The following is a 26,474-nucleotide window of genomic DNA, read 5'->3' on the forward strand; positions in this document are numbered from 1 at the left end:
AGTCAGGTAAAAGAGGTGTCTCTGGGGTTCCTTCAAATTAATACAGAAAAAGAGAATTTGCTTACGAGGTTTCAGGGGTTATATTGATTTGTTCCAGTAAAAATACTGCATCTTGAATACAGCTGTATTTGGAGTCACTACCTGTCTACCTTTCTGATAATCCACAGGCATTCTCCAAGATCCATCTGCTTAGTACTTATAGACCAAATAGGCAAGTTAAATGGGATGTGATAGCTGTCACCACCTTTTCATCTTTGACGTTTTTGGTTATGGCACCCATCTCTGTGGTACTGCTTTTTAAAAATACCTTGAGGGGGAGAAGAAACTCTAGGGGCTTCTACTCGAATGTTTCTACCATACTGATTCTGACTACATAAATCAGAGGATCACTATGGGCTTTGTGTCACTTGCCAGCTACGTCTGACTCCATAAATCAGAGGATCACTATGGGCTTTGTGTTACTTGCCAGCTACGTCTATTCTAGTTACACATTAAGGAACTATGGAAACAACCACAAGGTGGGTCTGTAGATTTGCTTGGCCCACTATGATCCAAACTTGATCCAAAACTGGAAGTAGAATATGACTTTATTTTCTAGCTTTCATTTCATAATGAAAATATTTTGATGTTAAAGTTCATAGGTGATTATGAGTGCTTCAGAACTCATATTTTTTTTTTTGTTTGTTTGTTTCTTTTCTTTTTTTCAGAACTCCTACTTTGAATTAGAGTCAGATCTCAATGTGACAAATTTTGTTAAGAGTTTTGGGGAATATCACAAACATCTTAAGATAGGACAGATAATTTTTGTCTTTTAAATATGAGCATGTTAAAAATAAAATAACATCTCCTAATGTCAGCTTGTTCCTTAGCTAAAGGAATGTTTTAAAACTGAGAAAAAAAAGCAAAGAAACCATATTAACTATATTTTTCTACTGACAATTATTTATATATGCAGGAAAGATCTACAAGCTGTTTCTGGTTAACTTTCTGTATTTTCACAGTTTAACTTCACAATAAACTAATTCTGGTACTGGTATGATATATACAAAAGAACATAACACCTAAAGAGATTTGTCATAGGATTGCCTCATACTGTAAAATGTGTTACCATAGTGTATATATTGAAAAGAGCTTCATAGAAAGGCCTATTTGAATTAAGGGAAATTTTTCTAGCGGACATAGTTTTGAAAATTAGACAAAAAAGATGGATGTGAGAGAGACCCTTCAATTGTTCTTTTCCTTTCTTTTTTTTCTCTAATAAAATCTTCGTTTCACTGATTTAAGTGATTTAGGGTTATAAGTACTTTCCTAGTGCTATGGTGTGTTGTTTTCATCTCAGCCTTGCAATAAGAATTGAAAAGAATTTTATCTGGGGCTCAGAGAATAGAAGCAGCCAGAAGTTGCATTTTGCCTGCTTTCTCTGCTGGTAATGATCAGTCCGTTCAGTAGATATATCAACAAGTGTCTGCTGTGTACTAGGTAGTAAATATGTCTTTTTGTATATTTTCTTATTTTAAATCCTTGTAAGTTGTGTATTACTCCCATTTTATGAAAGTTGAAACTTAAGCCAGCAGGGTTTAGTGATCCTACAAAGAGGTCACAAAACTGGTATATAATTCCAGCTGCTTCTTTGACTTGTGACAATACAAAGGGAAGTTAATGGTAGTTAAAATCATAATACTGAGCTCTTGAAATATTTCACATGTTTTTCTGTCATTCAGTACATTTATAGAGCACCTACTGTCTAAAGTCTCTTAGAATTTTAAGAGATAAGAACTTTATAATGGAGCTAACACATATACAAAATCTAGAATGTGATTATGTCCTAAGAGGACAGAATAAAATGTGCAAGTTGAGGAAAAAAGGAAAGTTATTTTGACCTAATCAGAAATGAGTATTACATGAGTGAATCATTTAAATGAAATCATTTAGTAAATTTGATTTGGATTGTTTTAATGGTCAAAGGAAAACCCAGGTATATTAAAATTTGGCTAAGTTAGTGAGTGTTGGGTATTAGGTAGCTGAAGGTAATGGTAAATTTCCATTAGAGTAGTACCTAGGAACACAGAGGACAGACACCAGTGAGTATTCCTAATTGTATGTTTATTTGAAGTAATAAGTTATCTTAGAATGTGTTCTTCATAGTGACTGTGCTGTGATGGGCTCGTTATGGCTGTCATGCAGTCATTTCCAGAATGCATTCCCAGAGCTAACCAGAGTATGCCTGTGTGAGAGAGAGAGAGAGAGGGACACACACACGGTAGGATTGGAAGACAGTTAAGAGAAAGGGGGATAAAGGGTGTGTATGTGTAAATAAGCATAGGGAAAAAGTCTGGCAGTTGTCATTTCTCAGGATAGGAGTGTGATAGAATGGTAGAAATAGGAAAGGGTAATTTTTTGCTTATTTTGATTTACTTATATAATAATAGTGGTAAGTTAATACTTACTGCTTACTGTGTGCCAGGTCCCCATTCTGAGTGATTTCAAAGTACTCACTTGTAGTTGATTTTTACAACAACTGTGTGGTGTAAATTACTTTTTTCTTTACCACTTCCGTATGTGTATTTTTTCTTTTTTTTTTAAATTTTTATTTATTTATGATAGTCACAGAGAGAGAGAGAGAGAGAGAGAGAGGCAGAGACATAGGCAGAGGGAGAAGCAGGCTCCATGCACCGGGAGCCCGATGTGGGATTCGATCCCCGGTCTCCAGGATCACGCCCTGGGCCAAAGGCAGGCGCCAAACCGCTGCGCCACCCAGGGATCCCTATTTTTTCTTTTTTGAAGATGTGGGAAAGCAAACAATCAACTTGTTGAGTTCACACAAAGAGTAAGTGCTGGTGCCAGGATTTATACCTGAGTAGTTAAACCATAGAGTCAATAAGCACTCTACATTAAGCACTCTGTAATTGCTTTTTTTTTTTTTAAGATTTTATTTATTTATTTGAGATAGTGTGCCTGTGTATACAAGTTGGAGGTGGGGCAGAGGGGAGGGAGAAGCTGACTCCCTGCTGAGTCTGATCCTTGAGCGGATCCTGACTTAGCTGAAGGCAGACAGGCGCTTAACCGACTGAGCCGTGCAGCACCCCTCTGTATTCCTTTTCAACATGAAGATGGTGCAGTATGGAGGAAGCTAGTGACCATTACCTAAGAAAAGATAATACTCCTTTGTCAGGCTGACTGACCAATGTTATAATCAGTCACCACTCTGTGGTGCTCTAGTGCCCATATACATATTTAGGTAGGTAATAATATCTAAGTAGAGACATAGCGGTATCATAGCTTACATGGGGGTTTGGCTCTAGAGACAGCATGTATTATCAAAATAATTCTTGAAAATTCTTAGGTTTAAGGAAGTTGCTACACTGAAGATTGATGTCCTGCCTCTTAGTACTTTTCTCATAATTGATTTTTCTTCCAGATTTGGAACAGGTCACCATTTCTTGAGTTCTCACCAGATGTATATCATTAAACCTTGGCATCACATGTTCATTGACAGGATATGTACACCACAGAAAATGCACATCTGCCAACTCATGTTCACTCCTGGGCACGTTTTGTTGTGTGGAATGGTGGGTTGCACTATTTGACTTTATCTCCTTTTTTCTCCCTGAGCACATAGAGATGAATTTCCATGTTAATACAAATATGATGATGTTACCCTAACAAATTCACACATGCATTTATGTAGTTTGTTTTGTTGTTTGTTTTTGCATAAATGGGCATTTTCCTAAGAGATAACAACAACTTGGTTATATATTCTTGCAGACCTTATTTTATGTATTATTTATATGTATATGTACTGATTGAAATACATGGTTTTCTGTACAATAATGATTTCTTATTGTACATATTGTTTATATACATATATAAATATTTTTTTTGTCTATCAGTGCATGTAAAGCTGCTACATTCTTTTAAATAGATGCATTGTATTGGGTTGGGAATCCCTGGTGGCTCAGCAGTTTGGCGCCTGCCTTTGGCCCAGGGCGTGATCCTGGAGTCCCGGGACTGAGTCCCACGTCCAGCTCCCTGCATGGAGCCTGCTTCTCCCTCTGCCTGTATCTCTGCCTCTCTCTCTCCCTGTGTCTTTCATGAGTAAATAAATAAAATCTTAAAAAAAAAATAGATGCATTGTATTCCACAGATTGGGTGTGACATAATTTGTTAAAATTTTGTTTAATTTTATAATTAGTAATAATTTAGTTAAAAGAATTCAAATATGATTAAATCATCATAATATTATATCATTATCATATCATAATCAATATAATTAAATAAATTTGACCATCCTCACAAATCCCAGGCTTTCTCAAGAGATATAATAGGAGTTAATTTTGGTGTATTGCATACCCTTTTCTGTGCATTCCATGTATATGCATCTTCCCATGTTAATATTGCTATATCACACTCTTGATTGCTCCTGTATAGTATTCCATACCACAAATGATCATGGTTCGTTTAACTCTTCTCTGATGATAGTCATTTAGATTTTTTTCATTTTTTTTCACAGCATTATAAACAACACTGCTTTAATATTCTTGTATGAAATTCCTTGGACACTTGAGTCAGTTTTAAATTAAAATTTTAATTTATACTCCCAAGTTACTCTTTAAAATGACTTTTAATACTCTTACAGCAGTATATGAACTTCTTCACATTGTTGCCAACTAATAAGTTAATATAAATACTGAGCTGTACATTTTTTTACCAGTTGAATGTGTGATATGTATTTGGTCATTTATATTTCCTGCTTTGTGACTTGTCCATTTTTCTCTCGTGTTTGTTGTCTTTTTCTGTTGATTTATTGGAATTTGCTTATGTAAGTTGAAAAACACTATTCCAGTCTTTTGTCATATAGAAGTTTTGAATTTTAGTAAGGTCAAAAAAGTCTTTTCCTTCATATCTTTATTCAGGTTAAGTACTTTTCTTTCTGTTGTCAGCGTGCTAGATTTTTTTTGAAATTGGGCGTGTTGAATTTTTAAGTCTTTAATTGTCTAAATGGGAGATGATAATACATTTGTTAGTATAGTAAATGATTTAAATGAATTTTAGGGACGCCTGGGTGGTGCCTGCCTTCCACCCAGGGTGTGATCCTGGAGTCCCGGGATTGAGTCCCTGCATGGGGCCTGTTTCTCCCTCTGCCTGTGTCTCTGCCTCTCTCTCTCTGTGTCTCTCATGAATAAATAAATCTTTTAAAACATGAATTTTAAATATTGAACTCTTTTAATTTGGATAAAATCTACTTGTCTTGATTTATTATCTTTTCAAAAAACTACTGATTTTAATTCATTACTAATATATTTGTGCATTATACTCCTAAACTAAATTATACTGTCTTCTTCCTTTCCTTTCTTTCTTCTCCTCCTTCCTCTCTCACTCTTCTTTCTTTATAATGTATGATATTGGATTAATCATGGAATGATTTAAGTTTTTCTCCTTTGCTGTATTCCATAATGGTTATATAGCATAAAAATGAGTAATCCAAGAATATTTGGTAAATGTTTTCCATTAATTTATCTGAGTTGGCACCTTTCTTAAGATAGATCTTGGCCTTGTAGGTTTTTTCCAGTTATTTATATGTTCAAGTTTTCTATCTGTTTTTAAGGGAATTTTGATAATTTATGTTGTCCATTTCTACTGCATTTTCACATTTATTATATTAAATGGATGTTGTTTTCCTGTAAAACTCTATAAAAACTATTTCTTTATTTTTCCTTCTAATGCTTTGCATTATTTTTGTTCCTACCCTGAGCCCCTTTCTCAGACTTGTTGAACAATGGTCTGTTTTATTGGTTTTTCCAAGAATAGCTTGGGGTTAGCTTTATTGATTGCCCATCTCCATCTTGCTATTTTAACTTCTATTTAATTGGTTTCTGCTTTTATTTTTTTATTTTTAAAAAGATTTTATTGATTTATTCATGAAAGATCTGTAGAGGCAGGCAGAGACACAGGCAGAGGGAGAAGCAGGATCCCTGTGGGGAGCCCAATGTGGGACTCAAACCCAGGAGCCCAGGATCACACCCTGAGCCAAAGGCAGATGCTCAACCACTGCACCACCTAGGCATCCCTGCTTTTATTTTTATAAATTGCTTCTATTTCTCTGGTTGAGTTTATTTTTATTTTTATTTTTTTGTACTTTCCCTTTGATATTTCAAACTTACAAAAGAGTTGCCAGAATAGGTCAAGGAATTCTCATGTACTTTACCCAAATTCATCAAGCATTTATGTTTTGCCCCATTTAAAATTTTTTTCCAGCTTTACTGAGGTATAATTGACAAAATTATATATATTTAAAGTGTACAGTTTGATGGTTTGATATGCATGTGAATTGTTACATGATTATCACAATCAAGTTAATTAGCACATCCATCATCTCACATAGTTACCCCCCCCACCCCGTGACTTAACATCTACTGTCTTAGCAAATTTCAAGTGTATGAGATAGTATTGTTAACTGTAGTCACTATGCTGTACTTTAGATCTCCAGAACTTCCTCATTTTAGAACTAGAAATTTGTACTCTAGCATCTCTGAGTGTTTTTATTTATGCATTACTATTTTTTTCAAAACCACCAGAATGTCAGTTGGAAGCATTTGCGTAGTTACTTCAAATTACTTAAGTCTGTTAATATATAAGAACTATAGAACATTTACTAAAATCAGAACATTTAACAGTAATACAACACTATTATTAAGCCATAGTCCATATTTAGATTTTGTCAGTTGTCCAAAAAGGTCATTTGTAAATATTCTTTCCCATTCTAGGATATGATCTAGAACATACATTGCATGTAGTTGTTGTCTCTTTAATGTTATTTAATCTGGAGCATTTTATCAGCCTTTTTTTTTTTTTTTTTGGTATGTGTTTCTTGACTTTGACATTGCTAAAGTGTAGGCCAGGTTTTTTCCCAGAAGTGCCCTCAATTTGGGTGTATCTGATTAGATTAGTTCGAGTTATATATTTTTGGTGGAAATACTGTAGAAGTTAAGATGTGTTTTCAGTGCATGATAGCAGGAGTCACCTGATGTTTGTTTATGGTGAGGTCTGCAAGGTTTCTCCACTCTAAAATTATTTCCCTCTAATTAATAAGTAGTTTGTTAGGAAGCATTTTAAGATAATGTATATATATATGTTCCTCATGAGCCTTTCACCTCTGGGTTTATTTTGTTATTCTGTTTCTAGCCTGTTATGTTAAAAGCTAAGTTTATTTCAGCTTTTATTTTCTAAAGTAATTAAGATAATAAATTTTTCTTAAAATTTGCTTTGATGTATCAACTGGAAGTACTTAAAACAGGGCTGGGAATGAAAGGAGAGAGAGTAGGTAGGGAGATTGTTTATAATAATGTGCTATTAGGAAACTGGCAGTAAGAGGCTGGACAGAGTGTTTTAAAGGTGTCCCGATCACCTGTGTCTTAACAAAGTGCTTACAGTCTTGGTTTAAAGAACAAAAGATAGAGTTTATAATGATTGTGATTGTCGCACTTATGAGTAAGGTTTTGAAAGTCATGAAGTTAAGTTCATTTCTTTCTTATTTTTTTTTTTTTTAAGATTTTATTTATTCACAAGAGACACAGAGAGAGGGGCAGAAACACAGACAGAGGGAGAAGCAGGCTCCATGCAGGGAGCCCGATGTGGGACTTGGGCTCGATCCTGGGTCTCCAGGATCATGCCCTGGGCTGAAGGCAGGTGCTAACCTGCTGAGCCACCCGGGCTGCCCAAGAAGTTTTTCTTTAGTGCCATGGGCACCTTAGGGTTTATTCAGTGTACAGTTCTCTCAGAGTGCATTTCCACTTTGCTGTTCCAGGGGCTGCGGCGGTGGCACGGAAGAACCCTTTTTCAAGCTGGTTTACTGCTATGCTCCATTGCTTTGGTGGAGGAATTTTATCCTGTGTGTTGCTTGCAGAGCCTCCGTTGAGGTTTCTTGCAAACAACACTAATATATTACTGGCATCTTCAATCTGGTAAGCTGCCATTATGGTGAACTATGAGACATTTTAAAAAATTGTTTTGTAAATTACTAATAAATGAAATTTTTTTCTTTATAAAACCTATCTTATGTTCTTGAAAAGTTAATACATGTGCAAAGGAAGGAACCCAAATAAAGCTGATGGTTTTAAGTACAAAGTCTCTTTCTCACCCTTCTCATTTATCCTGTCCAGAGGCAAGTTTGTTACCTTTAGTGGAAGCTTGTCAAATGTGAAAGGAAACCAAATATTTGACCCCAAACTTACTAATTCATACCCACAGACATACAAAAGGATAAAATCAAGAATGCGACCAACTACACAAAAAGTCCAGGTGATTATTATGATCCATTTATAATTACCATTCTTATTATATTCTATGTTGGATTTTTCATCGCCTTATGGGATTTAACATTAATTTTGTTTTTATTTATTTTTTATTTTTTATTTTATTTTTTTAAAAGATTTTATTTATTCATGAGAGAGAGAGAGAGAGAGAGAGAGAGAGAGAGAGGCAGAGACACAGGCAGAGGGAGAAGCAGGCTCCATGCAGGGAATCTGACATGGGACTCTATCCTGGGTCTCCAGGATCAGGCCGTGGGCTAAAGGTGGCGCTAAACCACTGAACCATTCGGGCTGCCCTAATTTTGTTTTTAATCTAGTTTTGAAGTGAAGAAAAAATGTTAGTAGGAATGGCTTTGGATTCTTACAAATCCAAAGATTCAGTTATCTTTAAGAAGATTGATCCATCAAGCTAAAAAAAAGTATAATACACATCAGAGTGGGTTTACAACATCTGAAGCAGAAACTATACTTTTGATTAAAAACCATATCAAATATAGAATATTAGGAACACTTAAAGTTCATTTTTATTGTGATAATTTTTAAATGAGTATGCAACCAGTCTTAAAGGGGAATATTATACATAGTGGTGGCAATGAGAAAAAGTAACAGTGGAAACCTGTGTTAGTAGAAACAAGTAGGAGTAGAATAATAAATTTGATAGCTAATATTTACTGAGTTGTTAACCGTATATCAGCTAAATTCTTTATATTCATATTTAATCATACACGTCCCGTAAGGTAACCATTATTTTTGACATTTGACAAATGAGAAAACTGAGGCCTGGAGAAACTTTGCTAGAATTTACAGTTCAGTATTCATATTCAGATCAAACCCAGGAAATTTGACTTTAGAGCTTTGACATGTAACAGCCCCTGTCTCTCATAATTGTTTTTTTTGTTTGTTTGTTTTTTGTTTTAAGTGACTTTACCCCCAGTGTGGGACTCAAACTCATGACCCAGACATCAAGAGTGCATGCTTTACCAACTGAGCCAGCCAGGTGCCCCTGTCTCTCATAGATTTGTTTAATCATCTCTTAAAATACAGTCTTCTGCTTGCTATATGTTCGTTCTTTCTTTCTTTCTTTCTTTCTTTCTTTCTTTCTTTGAAGTACAGTTGACATATAGTGTTATATTAGTTTTGGTGTACAATATGTTTCGAGAGTTCTGTGCCTTACTCAGTGCTCATAATGGTAAGTGTACTCTTAAACCCTTTTACCTAGTTCACCCATTTCCACTTCTCCTGTATACTAACCACCCTTCTTTGTTGCATGGACAAAGTGATTATTTAAAAATAAGTTAGAGGGGTGTCTGGGTGGCTCAGTAGGTTAAGTGTCCAATTCTTGATCTTAGCTTAGGCCTTGATCTCAGGATGGTGAGTTCAAGCCCTTGTGTTGGGCTCCTCCATGCTGGGTGTGGAGCTATTTGAAAATAAGAAAGATAAAAATAAGTTAGAACGTTTTACTCCTATGCTCATTAGTTTCTTATCCAATAAAGAACAAAATATAAAAAAAAATAAAAAAGAACAAAATCTAAAACTTTTACTATGGCTTATAAAACCCTACAATATCTTCCCTTTTGTTCTTCCTGATGTAATGTCTCCATTGATTGTACTCCTGTTCATTCTGTTTTAGCCAACATTGGTTTTTATCATTTCTTGAGCACATACAATGTTTTTCTGCCTCAGGACCTTTGTGCTTGCAGTCTTTTCTCTGTAATGCTGTTTCCCCAAAAGGCTCATATTTTCTTTTTTCAGAGAGGTCTTCTTGACTGGAATAGCACCTCCTCTCCCATGAATATCACATAATCCTTCCTTATTTTTCTTTTTAGACTTACTACTGTCTGACGTATTATCTGTTTATTTCTTTTTATGTTGGTCTGTCTCATTCTTCTAACACAATAGCTTATCAGAACAGGGATTTTTGTTTGTTTTTGTTTTTTTTAGAACAGGGATTTTGTTTTGTGAACTGTGTGATAAGTACTTTTCTAGGTTCGCTAAATATATTAAAGAAATGCACTGCTATGTATTAGAAGGGATTTCTGTAATTGAGTAGTAAGGAATTACAGATCTTGATTATTTGATCCCTTAAATAAAATAAAATTGCTTGTCTCCAAGTGGATGCTTTCTTAGCTTAAATTAAAAAGTATGTTAGAAGTGGAAAATAAGAAATGCAATTTTACATAGTGAATTAATAGTATAATATTTAATTGTTAACCTCAGATCTTTTATTATTGCAGTTTTATGCAGGAGGAAATTGAGGTTTAGGGAATTGGTGAATGGCAGGGTCTGAATTCAACTCAGCATTTGGACCATGACTTTAACCAAGAAGAGGTTTCATTTGAACAGTTTTCTTTTTTTTAGGATCAAATCTTTTGTCTTATTTTTATTTACTTATTTATTACAATATATTTTTTCTTTAAAATTTTTCAATTAATATTAAACAGATACAGAAGAATATTTATAAAATAAATGCAAAGTATAAAGAACTGTGATATAAAAAAGGTGCATTCCCATCATTTAGAATAGGAATCTTTTTATTATAAAATGAAAATTCAGGAAAACCACAAAAAAATAAATATTTGGCCTAATGTATTATTATGAAGTATAATATACTTGAAGTTTTACTCAAGTAAGAAGTAAGTTTTTGCCATTCATTCTAGAAGCCCCTTCTGTGTATCTCATTCTAATCACAATGCTTTTCCCACCTTAACCCTTACAGTAGCATACCATTTATCCTTTTATGGTAATCACTTGTATATTTTTATGATTTTATCATCCAGATGTTCATCCCTAGACACTATAATTTTGTCATACCTATTAAAAGATTGATGTCTCTTAAGTCATTTTTATATTATAGATTTCCCCCTCCATTCCTTTTTTTCCCTTATAATTTATCTCTTGAACCAGAGCCATTTGACCTGTAAAGTTTTCCGTAGTCTGGAATGTGCTGATCGCATACACATGGTGCAGATCATTATATTTCTGAATTCTCTGTGTTTCTTGAAAATTGGTAGATTGATTCCGAATACAAATCAGATTCAGGTTAGATTCCTTTGGCAAGACCAGAAGGGGCCCCAAATATCTGATTTGCTTTCTTTTTTGTTGACGTTTGCACTCTTACACTTAATGACCGTATTAATTAACTGGGAATTACACAATGGTAATAGTCTAGTTCTGTCTTCTTATGTATTAGATGGAGTAGTATTATAAATAGATAACTTTCCACTCACCATCTATTATTTGGTTACCCAGTTGTACCATTCATGTAAGAATGGTAGGATAAATCCTTGATTCTTTCTTTTTATGTACCAGTTTTCATGATAATTAGTCCCCTGTCATCTTCCAAAGGTAACCAGTTTTGTTTTGTTTTTTTTTTTTTAGTTATTATGAACTTATGGATTTAAACATATTTCATAGGTTGCAATAAATTGCAATTGTCATTGTTGAAGTTCAATTTGTTTCATCTTTGGCAGATGGGAGCTTCTTCAGATTGGTTCTTCAGACTGATTAGCTCCTTGATACTTAATATAAGATTTCTTTCTTTCTTTCTTTCTTTCTTTCTTTCTTTCTTTCTTTCTTTCTTTCTTTCTTTCTTTCTTTCAGAGAGAGAGAGAGCACGTGCACAAGAGTAGGGAGGGTCAGAGGGAGAAACAGACTCTCTGTCAAGGGGGAATCCCACACATGGGGCTGGATCCTGGGACTCCTGGATCATGACCTGAGTTGAAGCCAGACTTCTAACTGACTGAGCCACCAAAGCACCCTAAGATTCATCTTGTACTTTTCTTCTGGAATCACTCATTTCTCTGGTTTCTCTTACTGAGCAATGGCATTTCAGGACCAAAATTTGAACACTAGAGTTGTTCATTATTACTGGATTGATACTGTTTCTAAGCCTTTTCAGTGGACAGAGCTAGGAAAAATCAGGATGAAAATTATTTATGAGTTCATATTAATATTTTTAATTCAAATTCAAGACCATAGAGCCTTCATTAAACTTTTCTGTTACCTCTGTGTGTGTGTGTGTATCCTTCTTTCACACTAAGAATTTTCTTTCTTGAGGGCACAAGGCATAATAGAATGTTCCAGCATTACTCATTTCTTTTATTCTCTATTATATATATGATACACAATAGCTTTGGAGTGACAGTACTAATACTACCATTGATGTGATTACTGAGAACATTAATTTTTTTTTTTGCATATGTGTTTCTTGTTCTCTTCCCATTGTAAAAATAAACTATTCTACATTGTCATAGTTATAGCTATTATATACTGTTATTCTTGCCTTCCTAATTGTAATTCAATCTTAGTTTTATATTTTATAGTTAACTGTATGTTTAGTGCTTATCACCAGTCTTTATGTTTGTGTCTCTCTAGTAGTTTTGGTTGTTTGAAGCTTATATTCTAGGAGATTTACCACTGAGGTCCCATATATTGATGTTTGTGTCTTTTGTACCTGAAAGTCAGCTTTGCTGGGTATAAAATAATTGGATCACATTTTGTATCTTTGAGGATTTGAAAGTGTCACTCTATTTCTTATGTCATAAAACATTACTGTGAAAAAGTCTGATGATCATTTAATTTTATTTTTCTTATAAGTCACATACCCTTCTAGATGCCCAAAATATATTTTTTCCTGTTAAAGCCTAATAATTTAAATAAAAGAAGTCTTGGTGTTGGTCATTCTGAGTCAGTATTTTTAGGTTATGTGGTATGTTCTTTTTAGTAGGTACATGCTTTTTTTTTTTCCAATTGAGAAAATTATTTTAGTATTTGTACTCTTCAGGAACTCTTATGGTTGTTATACAGCTCTTTGTCTTTCTTCAGTAGACTTTTTATTTTTTAATATTTTAAAAATATTTTTATTTAAATTCAATTTGCCAACATATAGTTTAACCCAGCTCTCATCTTATCATGTGCTCTCCTTAGTGCCTGTCACCCAGTTACCCCATCCCCTCATCTACCTCCCCTACTGCAACCCTTTGTTTCCTGGAGTTAGGCATCTTTCATGGTTTGTCTTTCTCTCTCATTTTTTCCCAGTTTCCCTTATAGTCCCTTTCACTATTTATTATATTCTATATTCTACATATGAATGAAACCATATGATAATTGTTTCTCTGACTTATTTCACTCAGCATAATACCTTCCATTTACATCCACATTGAAATAAATGATAGGTATTTATCTTTTCTGATGGCTAAGTAATATTCCATTGTGTATATATATACATATATATATATATACCCATACACACACATATGTATACATATACACACACATATAACCACATCTTTATTCATCTATCTGAGGACATCGTGGCTCCTTCCACAGTTTGACTGTTGTAGACATTTCTGCTATGAACATTGGGGCACAGGTGTCCTGTCTCTTCATTACACCTGTGTCTTTGGGGTAAATATCCAGATGTGCAGTTGCTGGGTCATAGTTTAGAGGACTTTTTAAATCTCCTTTTTTAAATTTAAAATGTTTTCCTCTTTCTCGTATTTCTTTGAAGGTATTATTATGCTTATTTCTCTTTGTTTTCATTCTAGTTTGGTTTTCATTACTGAAGTGATTTCTTTTCCTTTAATATTTTTTTTTCCTGAGGATTGTATCTTCAGTTCTTAGTTTTTCTAATTCTAATATGTGTTGTTCTTTTATGTGTTGTATCACTTTTCTTTTCTTTTTTTTTAAGATTTTATTTATTTATTCATGATAGACATAGAGGGAGAGAAAGAGAGAGAGAGAGAGAGAGACAGAGACACAGGCAGAGGGAGAAACAGGCTCCATGCTGAGAGCCTGATGTGGGACTCGATTCTGGGACTCCAGGATCATGCTCCGGGCCAAAGGCAGGCGCTAAACCGCTGAGCTACCCAGGGATCCCCCTGTATCACTTTTCTTAATGTCTTTAGGTTGTTTTGAAATAGTAGGTCACAGTTTTTATCTATTTGGTGGACAGATTTTCCTGAGTGCTTTCATTGTCTACAGGGATTTATTCTGCTTTTTTTTTCTTTTAATAAATTTGTGTGAGATTTGACCTTGATACTTTTCTGTTGGTCATTTTTATGTGAAATTAGGTTTCTTGAACTTTTAGTGTAAGGTGGAATTCAGAAAAGATGTTCTGGCTTCATAGAGTTCCTGCTTCTGTTGTTTTTATAGTGTTCAAAAGATTAAGACCTGCTTTCTCAGATTCCTATGTCTCTTCTCCTTTCTCAGTTTGGTCTGAACCTTCCTTCTGTTGCTCTGTACTGCTGTTTTAATTCTATACCAGTGTTTTCTTCACCTGGGGCTTGTTCTGGGAGACAGCTTGGGTGGATCCATTTTGAAAGTTTATGGGGACTAAATTGTTTCAACCTCTTAGGAACTTCTTACTATGGCGCCTGGTATTGGAGAATCTGTTTCAGTTGTTTCCAAATTGGCCCATTGTGCTTTCTAGTGAATACCCATTTGCTATTTTGGAGTTGTTTTGTTTTTAGGTCCATTAGTTGCCACCTTTTTGCTCTCTTCTTCCTTCCAAAAAATATAGGTCCTGTGGGTGTTGGTGAATTGTCTCTTTCCATTTGCATTTTGGGATTTGAAGGGATACCTTGTCACATAGTTTTAAGCGTTGTGGATGGGGTTTTGATTTTGCTTTCTAGTTGCCCTGTTTTTATTAGGGTTTGAAGAGATCAAAGTCTGTACAGCCACTGCTGCCATCATCTTCCCTAAAACCCTTGCCATTAGTTTTGATGTCCCACCGCTTGACTGATCCCATCTCCTTTCTTCCTTTCTCAGAGATAACTATTACTCTTAATTTTGTGCTTATCCATTCCTTTACTTTTCTGTGCAGTTTTAGCATATGTTTATGTCCCTGAACAATATATTTTTGAAAGTGTTATATATGGCATCATGTGTATGTATTTTTCAGTGACTTTCTGTTTTTGGTCAGCCTTTTTTCTTGAGATTCAGTCTTATTGTGTATGGTTCTAATTTATTAATTTTCACTGTATAGCATACTAGAATTGTCATAATTTATTCATTCTTCTGTTGACAATTGTTTCTAGTTTTTTTTTCTCTTACAAACAATGTTGCTAAGAACATTCTGGTATATACTTGTGTACATGAGCAAGATTTTATCTTTATATTTGATTAAGAGTAGATTTATTGAGTTACAGAGCAAGTTATTCTTAAACTCTGTTAGATAAAGATAATGCCAAATCATTTCTCAAAGTGGTTAACAAATTTACATTTCCATCATATTGCACTCAACCTAAGAACTGGACTTTACCAATAACTTACATATATTTCTCTTCCCCCATCCCATTTCTTTTTTTCTTTTTTTTTTAATTGGGCGGGAGGAGCCCGCTGGGGGGGGAAACGGCCTGCGCCCCGCCCCCCCATCCCATTTCTATGTACTTTTCCTACAGATAATCTCTATCCTGTTTGTGTTTATCTTAACTTTCTGAAAAAGGTATATAATACATACGACTATACAATAAGTTTTTTGTTTTACTTGTTTTGGCCCTGTTTTAAAATGAGGTATCTCTGGGATGTGTTTTTTTATTTTATTTTATTTATTTGAGAGAGAGAGAACAAGTTGGGAGGGGGGGAGGCAGAGGGAGAGGGAGAAGCAGGCTCCCTGCTGGAGCAGGGACCCCCCCCCCCTCCTTCCTGTGCAGGGCTGGATCCCAGGACCCTGGGATCATGACCTGAGCTGAAGGCAGATATTTAACCAGCTGAGCTACCCAGGTGCCTCTGGGACTTGTTTTTTTTCACTTAACATTATATTACTAATGTACGTTAGTACATTCCTTCTCATGCTGTATAATTTATTAATATCTACATTTTATTCTTCTTCTGATGAACATTGTTATTGTTTACAAAATAATATTAACAACCACTGATAGAATACTCACTATGTCCTAGACTTTTTTTTAAGTGCTTTATACGTATTATCTCCTTTAAACCTCACAAGAACCCTTTGAGGTAGGTACTGTTTTATTCTCATTTAGCAGATGATGTAATTGAGGCAAGATGGGCTAAGTAACTTGCCCAAGTATCACAGATATCTAGTAGTTAGGTGCAGAATTCAGATCTAGGCTATCTTTAGTTGGCTTTTATGCAGTGTGTTGTTTTGGATCCTGAAAATGTAGACAAGACCTCTGTCCTCTCAGACCTTTAAAAATAAAAAATGGTAACTGTTTAAAGACACAGTATGTTTTACTATTTTATTTTTAAGGTTTTAATGTTGAGAAAAAATTGTAATCTTTGCTTTATTTGATTTTAATTTGAGAGCTAAAATGATTTTTGGAATGTACTTCAAACTCTAGCAAACTAAACTACGGGATTCTGTGAATGCACTTAATGAAAAGGCCATCTTTATTCAGTACAATAGCTCATAGTACTCACATGTGGATATTAGCACCATCTACTGGCAATGGGAAACAATAACTTGGTATGTCATAGTATAGTATTGTTTGGAAGATAATGTATACTTTCATAGGATTTTTCTTTTTGAAAACTGTTTCTGGGGAAATTAATATTTTGTAATTTTTCTATGTACTGGGATTTGTGCCCCATTTGGTTTCCTCAAACTTCCAAGTATTAAATTATGCGCATATGTATAACTGTGACTGTATTGTTTTGAGGAAAAATACAAGAAAAAGTGTAGTTTTATAGGTCTGTTATTCTCCAGTATTTTTCAAAGCATACATAAAATACACAAACTTATTAATTTGTTAGAGTAATAAGAACAAGAGAAAAGCTGTCATATTGGACTAACACGAACTGTATTTAATTTGTAATTCTGTTTTGGTTTAGTTAAGTAATGCTGTTTTTTTGTAGTCAGAGGAGTAGAATTAATAATAAAGTGAAAACAAGGGTTCTCTGATTAACCATGGGAAGAGTCTCTCTGCTCAGCCCTAGGTATTTACCTAAATTCTATTTTCATCTTTCCTACTTAAACTGGTTTAGCTTTCATTTGTCAATGGTCTGGCATCGTGTTGTATCCTATTTTAGACTAACTTCTATTATTTTGAACTATTCTTTGCTGTTTTTTCTTTCGTTTAACCTTTGTGACTTAAAAATGTATGAGAAATCAGTTGCCTTCTTATTCTTTCTTGTCTGGTGTTCCATTTCTTCTCCAGTGTTTTCTTTAGACACTTTATACAATGAAAGTTGCCTTGGATGTGATGATTTTAGTAAGAGGTGAAATGATGTCTTTACAAAAGGAGGGATGTGGTGATTGCTTAATGAGTATTGGTTGAGTGGTTCATTAAGGGAATTTTAAAAAGCTAACTTACGTTATAGAGCAAGAATGGCTGTTTAGGGAGCCATTAGTCTGATTTGTTTACTTGTGAATCTACTGAGAACAATAAACAATTGTTTTTTTGCCCTGTGGCTATTTAACACTTGAATGAGAACTGTGTTCTGTTTAAAATGTTAGCTTATTGTAGGTATACTTCAGCAATATCTGATTAAATAGGATAAAGCCTTGTTTATTTAAAAATAGCAATAATTACAAATTTTAGCTCTTATGCCAAAATGTCACATAGTTGAATATAAAAAGTCCAAGTTGCTAATAGTTTAGGTTTTTAAACTCATTTTAAAGATAGTCATGCGTAGAGAACAAAAATGGGGTCATTATACTGTATTCTTTTAGTTTTTGTTGTTTCTTTGAGTGTTTTACTTTTGAGCATTCATTACTGCCAAAGTCAAACCTAGTTCTTCTTTCTTAATCTGATCTATGGTGGATACCGAAGTATTTTTATTATATCTTAAAATATTTTTAAAAATTCTTATTTTGGGCATCCTGGGTGGCTCAGTGGTTTAGCACTGCCTTCAGCCCAGGGCCTGATCCTGGAGACCCAGGAGTCCCACATCAGGCTCCCTGCATGGAGCCTGCTTCTCCCTCTGCCTTTGTCTCTGCACCCCCCAACCCCTGCCCCGTGTCTCTTATGAATAAATAAAATCTTTTAAAAAATTGCTTATTTTATGTGTAACCTTTTCTTCCAGTACTTAAATCGACTTCCTTATTCTGTATTTAGAGAGAGAGGTGTGTAGAGGCTCTCAAAATATTTGGACATGTAAAATTTTTAAATGAATTGTTTTTAAAATGCTTTTTATTACTCTCAGATAATTTATTCCTTTCCCTCAAACTCTTTAATTATCAACTGATTCTTTGATTTGACATATTTTGTATTTTGTCTCCTGATTAACTACTAATAAATTATTTAATTTAGAGCTACTTTTCATCACGCTGAGTTTTAGGTGAGGAGATAACAAAATGAATGACATCTAAGGACTATTCTGATTTATTATGAGATTTACACCCTTTATATGTTATAGAAAAAAATTTGTAGAGATGTTGAAGCATAAGAATTGATTATTTTAATTGTACAGAGCCATCAGAATTTAGTGAACTGAGAATATTAAAAAGAAATTCCCAAAGTCAAATGTACATTATAGTATTTGAATGGGACCTTGAAGAATAGGAAGGCATTGGTAGGTGGAGATGAAGAAGAAAGAGTACTCGAGCCTGAACAAACCCCATTGCATCTTGCACTGGATCTCTGAAGTAGTATTTTAACAAATAAATTTCATATTCCATGAATACTTTTAGGAATTCTGACTTTATGAATCATGAATTGCAGTTCTTTTGGAAGACATATAATACTATGTTCTGCTTTAAGCATGAAATTGTCTGCCAGAGTATTTTAGAAATGGGAGAAAAAAAACTAGTGTGTTTTCCAGTTAATGCTGTTAGTAGACTGTATAGGTACGTAGAACAAATTAAACTTCAAAAAATAATGTACCTGGGCAGCCCGGATAGCTCAGCGGTTTAGCGCTGCCTTCGGCTCAGGGCGTGATCCTGGAGACCCCGGATCGAGTCCCATGTCGGGCTCCCTGCATGGAGCCTACTTCTCGCCTCTGCCTGTGTCTCTGGCTCTCTCTCTCTCTCTCTCTCTCAATCTCTGTGTCTCTCATGAATAAATAATAAAGTCTTTAAAAAAATAATAATTTACCTGAGAGAGTTATTTTTAAACTAGTATCACAATTTAATTGAAGAACGAGTTTCATATTTTTTTTACCTGAATGTAAAAATATTTTTCCTCAACACAAATCTGTCTCCTGAGAGCTATGACCTTTCTCTGTATTGGTCCTAGTTTATGTTCTGCACAGAAGGATACAGGTAAAGATGTTAATAGGGTTGAAATGGAGCCCTTCTCAGCTACTAAGGACTCTTCTCTAACTCCTTTTCCCAGAGGACAAAGACACTCCATTTAGAGAAGTCCCTACCTTAAAAGTGATTGTACCTTTACTTTTTTTGTTGGTGGATTCAGCTCCTACCATCTAGGAGAGTATAGGCACAAATTAGGGATTCAGTAAATACTTTTTGCATATAAAGACTATTCAGAAGTCCAAACAAGATGAAAGTCCCCTTTGATCATTTCTTTTGGGCAGATTATTGTGTATGCCTCCAGGATTTACAAAAATTGACTGCCCAATCCGTGGTCTTCTTGAAGTCAAATTCCTTGTTAATATGGATAATTCAGTTTGTCGTGCTTTGGAAAATTATTGCTGATATGCTGGGTTTTGATTTCTCTTTATTGCTGATCTTGTGATTTGTTTAAAATCTAAGCTTACCTAACTAAATTGGGTATATGTTAAATAATTTATATTTATATATTACATTTATATATTAACATGTTATACTTAATATATTTAAAATTTTATAAAGTATTAAAATATTTATATTATAAAAACTTATATTTTGTTTATACATTAAAATATTTAAATTTTAATTTCAGGTATATTACATTTTTTTGCCCATGTGACCTAGTTTCCCAGGGCTATTCTTTCCTACCTGTTCAACTCTTGGCTGCGGGAATGAAAGAAGTGACCAGAACTTGGAAAATAGTAGGTGGAGTGAAACATGCTAATAGCTATTACAAAAATAGCTGGATAGTGATGATAGCTATTGGATGGGCCCGAGGTAATATTAACATAATGTGTTTGTAAATATTCTGTTATTGATATGTTATTGCTACTGAACAATTCTCTAGTTACGTTAATGAGGACCACATACTTTAGTAACAGTATTTTGGGAAGAAAGAAGTCTTCTGTTCGCTAGTAAAGTTAATTTATAACTAGCACTTTGTTAGTACTAGTCATCAACTAGTCATCAACCGTATTTTGAGCCTATCTTACAATATAAAATCTTTATCATTGGTTTGATTAGTAGCTCAGAACTAGAGGGACAAATTGACTTAAGAAGTTATGTAAAAAGGATTATATTAAAAATTGCTCTTTTTTGTTTTTTTTTATCCAGAACAACTAGAAATAGTATTTAAATATGATTGATTATGGATTCATCTTCACTCTATATCACTTACCTTTATTGTTGAGTTCTTTTATATGTAGAAGTTGAACAAATTTCTCTAATCTCTTACTATACTGCACCTAAAACTAGTACAGGGAAGGAAATGATAAAGCAGAAAATTTTATTTTTCAGCCTGAAACAAACTCTTAGAAACATCTCTGTGCTTGAGGTTCCAATTTTAACCTTAATTATGGTACAATAGACAGTTGCCAGCTCTGATGAATGGGAGGAGTTGCAATTGTCTCAGTACCATAAATGTACAAGAAAACTCTTTCCTTCCTCCTCAAAATTATATTTTGGGGATCTTCTTCGAATTTTATGTTAGTTGTTTCAAATATTTCCTCCATAAAATTTATCTAAAATTCTTGTTTTATTTTTAGGTGCAGGTGGTAGCATCATCACGAATTTTGAACAGTTGGTAAAAGGAGGTTGGAAACCAGAAGCTGATGAATGGCTGAAGATGTCCTAGTGAGTTGGTATAAACTATACCGAGACCAGCTTTTTATCCTTAAATCTTACCAAGTATCTAAATATGGATGCAATGAAGCTGAAAAAAATAGTCATGATAATGGGAAGAGAATCAAGAAACTTAATCTTTCAAAAAGTCTGCTCTCTCAAATGCAGTTTTTAAAATAAATATTGATTCTTTTCTCTGTGAGTTCCTCCCCTTAGAAACCAAAGCTCCTGGATTGTTATGGAATTGTGGGAAGAGTATGTATTTATGGAGAGAGAAGTACATAGGAACACACTTCTGTGGATCGAAATGAATCAGTTGCAGGTTTTTGGCATTTTCATTAATGACTACAAACAACATCACTCAGATTTCAGATTTGCATGGTAGTAAAATGTTAAGTTTATGGGAACAAATCAATCCATTATTGTAAGGCCTTGTTGCTTTAAAAATGAGAGTTGAGCTTAATTACACATAAAAATAAAAGATTAAAGGAAATAAACCACTCTATATTTGTAGGGTGTACAGGTTACCTTTTGCATCCATTTAAGAGAATCTGATCATTAAATGCTATCTAAAGACACTGACTCATTCTTAAATAAGTCATGGGTGTATCCCTGATGCTCCTGCAAATGAAATAAAGAGATAGAGTTACTGTTACCACAGTTCAAGGAGGAAAAAGACTTAGGGAATAGTGGCCATAGTAATAAGCAAGGTGAGGAAAGACTTTATATTAAAATGGATTAAAAATGAAGGTTGAGAAGCAGTCTGTATGATGAAGTATATGTTTTTTGTGAACCAACAAATTCTATATTTAACTTTGAATGTACTCTTAAGTGTGAATGAAGTAGTTTAGAAATAGAACAAACAAGGCTTTGACTGATAAGTTATAAATAAGGCATTAATGATATTCAAGGGAAATTTTTCTCATTTTGTCTTAAATTGTCTTTCGTAAATGCCTTGAAAAGTCTTTCACAAAACATTTCTTGAGCTCTTATAACCAAAATCAATTTGTTTCTCCTTTGTTCAAAACCTTGGAATGACTCCCCAGATGGCCTGTAAGACCCTATAAGATCTGTCTTTCTTCCATATCCTATTTGCTTTGACTTGATTTATTACTATTTTCTCCTTTGCTTGTATCCTGGAATAAGCCAGGTAATCTGTACTGTATCCTTGAACAAATTTACCACATAGTAGATACTCAGTAAACATTAGATGAATGAATTATCAGTTGGTCAGGTGAGATTGATTACTTGTTCATTATGATATTTTGTGTATGAGTGTGTATATATAAATTTTCATTTATCTATTACCAAATACTTTTGCATAGTAGAGAAAGCCTGTATGGTCTTAGAGAATATATATATATATATATATTTTTTTTAATTATTTTTATTTATTTATGATAGTCACACACAGAGAGAGAGGCAGAGACATAGGCAGAGGGAGAAGCAGGCTCCATGCACCGGGAGCCCGATGTGGGATTCGATCCCCGGTCTCCGGGATCGCGCCCTGGGCCAAAGGCAGGCGCCAAACCACTGCGCCACCCAGGGATCCCGAGAATATATATATTGTCATAAACAGAATGATGGTAGAATTATGAATGTTAAAGATCCTGGTGAGGGCTCAAAAGAGAATGAGGAACATGATATTGGAAATTGGAGGAGAGGTGACATACAGTGGGAGAAAACTTAGTTGAGTTATGTACTACAGTTATGTGGAAAGTATAATTTGTGAGCAGTGAACTTGGATATTTAGTTGAGATTTTGAAGCAGTGTTAAAGGTCTGGACTGGTTTCTTGCTGCTTTTAGTAAAGTGAGAGAGAAAAAGTTCAATTGAGGGGATAACTGTTGAACAAAGAAGCTAATATGATGATTTGGAAAATTCTCGGCCTATCCAGATTGCAAAGGTGATTAAATTAGGAGATTCATATTTACGAAAGTCTGTTGTGGAGAGAAGGTAAAGAGTGTGGCTAGAAAACTTTTGCTAGTGTTAAATTAGGTGTGTGACTCATGGATCCATTCAGCCATCACAGCACAAGCTAGGAACAGACATGAGATTATTTAGGAAAGATATGTGGAGGACCATCTATTTTTTTTTTTTTAAGATTTTTAAAATTTATTCATGAGAGACACAGAGAGAGGCAGAGACATAGGAAGAGGGAGAAGCAGGCTTCATGCAGGGAGCCCGATGTGGGACTAGATCCCGGGACTCCAGGATTACACCCTGAGCCAAAGGCAGATGCTCAACCCCTGAGCCACCCAGGTATCCCCTGTGGAGGACCATTTTAACTAATGTTATAGATTCCTATGTCTTACGCTGCAGACCCACAAGGTTTTTGAAAATGTTATATCAGTAGAAGTACTGCCAGCTTGCCTGGAAAGGGACAAAGATAAGGTGAAATGAAGAGACTGTCAGACTCCCAAAATTCTTTAGGCAGGAAATAGGCTGATAAAACTGCTCAGCTGCAAACATGTGTTACCTTTCAAGAAAAAGGAAAAAATGACTTTTGGCTGGGAGCCACGGGCCTAGAGGTCTGAGGCCAGGCCCACAGTTGGAGTCCAGGTGCAAAGGCCAGAGCCATGGGTGCAGAATGGATGGGTGGACTCACTGGATGGAACCTTATGTCACAGAGGATTATTCCCAGGCCTTGAAACCTTGAAACCTAATGGAGTTTGCCCTGCTGGATTTTGAAGTTGCACAGGACCAGTGACTTCTTCCTTCCTTTTCTTTCATTTTCTCTCTTTTGGAATGGAAATGTGTCTGTTACCCTATACGTATTCCATTGTTGTATTTTGGATGCACATAAGCTCATTTTCCAGTTTCACAGGAAACTAATCTCAGAATATTCTAATTGTGTCCTGATCTTTCAAACCAGTTTTACTGACATTTTCCTAAATCTCAGCTCTTTTCCAATTCCCTGTCCCATTTTATTGTCTGCAAAATCCTTGCTTTTCAGATTCAGTGCTTCTGAATTTATGCTCTAAGGGAATGCAATCCAAAATGGAATGTGAATATGCTAAGAGGATACCCATGATGAGACACTATGGTACACAACCCAAACTGTTAGAAACAAAAGATAGCAAAATGACATTAAGATAAACCTCATGCCTGTGACCCCTGGGTGGCTCAGTTAGTTAAACAACTGTCTGCCGTCGGCTCAGGTCATGGTCTCAGGGTCCTGGGATTGAGTCCCGCATCACAGCCAGCTCCCTGCTCAGCGGGGAGCCTGCTTCTCCCTCTGCCTGCCACTCCCCCTGCTTGTGGTCATTTTTATTCTCTCTTTCTCTCTCCCTCTCTGACAAATAAATAAAATCTTTAAAAAAGAGATTAACGTAATTCCTTTTTTTTTTTTATCTCATCCTTTAAAAATGTCAATTTGGAATACATTTTATAATACAGTTATATGTATATGTAATTTATAAGTTAATTGATAAACATGTATTTGTGTCTTAAAACACTTTTTTTGGTATTAATAGGGCTGCACAGTTAAAAAGCTTAGGGCAGCCCGGGTGGCTCAGCGGTTTGGTGCCGCCTTCAGCCCAGGGCGTGATCCTGGAGACCCGGGATCCAGTCCCACGTTGGGCTCCCTGCATGGAGCCTGTTTCTCCCTCTGCCTGTGTCTCTGCCTTTCTCTCTCTCCTCTCTGTGTTTCTCATGAATAAATAAATAAAATTAAAAAAAAAAAAAGTTTAGAGAGACCACTGTTCCAAAACATGAGTGTTACCCAGTCAACTGTTAAGCAAGGTCTAAACCCCTGTGGCCTACACCTAACCCTGTTTTGACTCAATCCTCAGCTTATAATAAATAAATAGTTAATTTTTCATGAAATGCAATTTGTCATATTTGCAATGTGGCATTCTAAGAGTTTATCATTTATCTTTCTCTAGTTGTAAGCATAAGCATAAAGCTAGATAATGATCTGTTACTGAGATACATACTTTAAATGTGTGGCAAATAAATAATACGAAAGTAATGCTTTTGTAGATTAACATTTTATTATGGATGTTAAAATTTCAGCATTCATTTATTAATATACTAACACTAATAGTCTATGCTGGAGTTAGCAAAGTAATGTGCTGGATCTGGCTTATAGTGTTATATGAGAGCCAATTGTGTGTATCTGTTTCTTTTCCATTCTGTACAGTAGCCTGAAATTTACTGTGATGGGAGTATTTACACCATGGAAATGGGAAAATACTAGAAATCAGGGCTTTCTTTTTTTTTTTTTTTTTAATTTTTATTTACTTATGATAGTCACACACACAGAGAGAGAGAGAGGCAGAGACACAGGCAGAGGGAGAAGCAGGCTCCATGCACCGGGAGCCCGACATGGGATTCGATCCCGGGTCTCCAGGATTGCGCCCTGGGCCAAAGGCAGGCGCCAAACCGCTGCGCCACCCAGGGATCCCGAAATCAGGGCTTTCTTTTCCCACCCACCCAAAGGGTGCTTGTTTCGTGCTATAATGACTAATCTCCTTTTTCTGAGTCATACTGTGGAACATGGGACTTTCATATCTTTGTGATAAAGTATTATATGGTCAGATGTATTTCAGAAATACTGTATGTAGAAATGAACTCTATTGGAGAGTCACAATATGTATGAACATTCTAAGATCTATGATATTTTATCAGGGAAATTATACTTTATACAACTTAGCACTTCTAAAACTTTACAAGTATATTAACAGAACTCATTTTTATCTGTTAATAACTCATTAAATTAATATTTTCCAGAGTACTCTTTGAGAAGTAAATGGAGCATATTTGTTACTTACTGACTTAAAGTATGTTTTATTTTCAGCCCTGCCAAGGTGACCCTACTGGGGTCAATTATCTTCACATTCCAGCACACGAAGTATCTGGCAGTATCAAGGCATAACCTTATGTTCCTTTATACCATGTTTCTTGTGGTCACAAAGGTAAGAATTCAGAATAGCTATAAATCAGTATTCTAAATTCTTTGTAACCAGAATTCTGCATACTAGGCAAATAACAGGAACATTTATTTTTTATTGTTACTACAGTCTAAAAAGGTAAATTTTGGGTGGTTTATTCATTGCATCCATGACTTTCTGAAACATAGCTCTTGTATGATTCTTCCTTTGACATTGGCTGAAGCTATCAGGAAAGATTTGCAGATAGTCTAACCATATATTGGAGGCCAGAGAGTAGTGGAAATTGCTATTGCTGATCAGAGACTGAAGACAGCATTGTCTCGTTTGTAAAATGAGGTACTTGGGCTAGGTGTTCTCTGAGGTTCCTTTAAGCTTTAACATTTCAGAATTTTATAGTAGGACATACTTGTGCTTAGTTTCTTATTATTGTCTCGTTGGAAGCTTTATTTTGTCTTGAAATT

General features: G+C 34.9%; 1 protein-coding gene and 1 long non-coding RNA gene across 4 annotated transcripts in view; one reads left to right on the plus strand and one right to left on the minus strand.

Annotated features, from left to right (window-relative positions):
- The window catches only part of TMEM38B (transmembrane protein 38B), a 50,429-nt gene that overhangs the window by 6,521 nt on the left and 17,434 nt on the right, over positions 1–26,474 (plus strand). Inside the window, exons 1-6 of one of the 3 annotated variants that reach the window (XM_077912790.1) lie at positions 1,960–1,975; positions 3,419–3,569; positions 7,805–7,961; positions 20,093–20,277; positions 21,045–21,132; positions 25,920–26,037. In XM_077912790.1, coding sequence (XP_077768916.1) covers positions 3,500–3,569; positions 7,805–7,961; positions 20,093–20,277; positions 21,045–21,132; positions 25,920–26,037 — 618 coding nt within the window. In that variant the 5' untranslated portion in view covers positions 1,960–1,975; positions 3,419–3,499. Of the gene's footprint in view, positions 1–1,959; positions 1,976–3,418; positions 3,570–7,804; positions 7,962–20,092; positions 20,278–21,044; positions 21,133–25,919; positions 26,038–26,474 lie in introns of those variants that run through there. The other 2 variants (XM_077912788.1, XM_077912787.1) reach the window with 2 other exon arrangements.
- Positions 2,559–26,036, minus strand: LOC144322591 (uncharacterized). The gene is made up of 3 exons (XR_013388208.1): positions 25,894–26,036; positions 20,678–20,750; positions 2,559–3,144 (listed from the first exon to the last, which is right to left on the minus strand). It is a non-coding gene; the product is annotated as an uncharacterized LOC144322591 (long non-coding RNA).

The sequence above is a fragment of the Canis aureus genome, chromosome 10 (assembly GCF_053574225.1).
Source record: "Canis aureus isolate CA01 chromosome 10, VMU_Caureus_v.1.0, whole genome shotgun sequence".
NCBI classification, from domain to species: domain Eukaryota; kingdom Metazoa; phylum Chordata; class Mammalia; order Carnivora; family Canidae; genus Canis; species Canis aureus.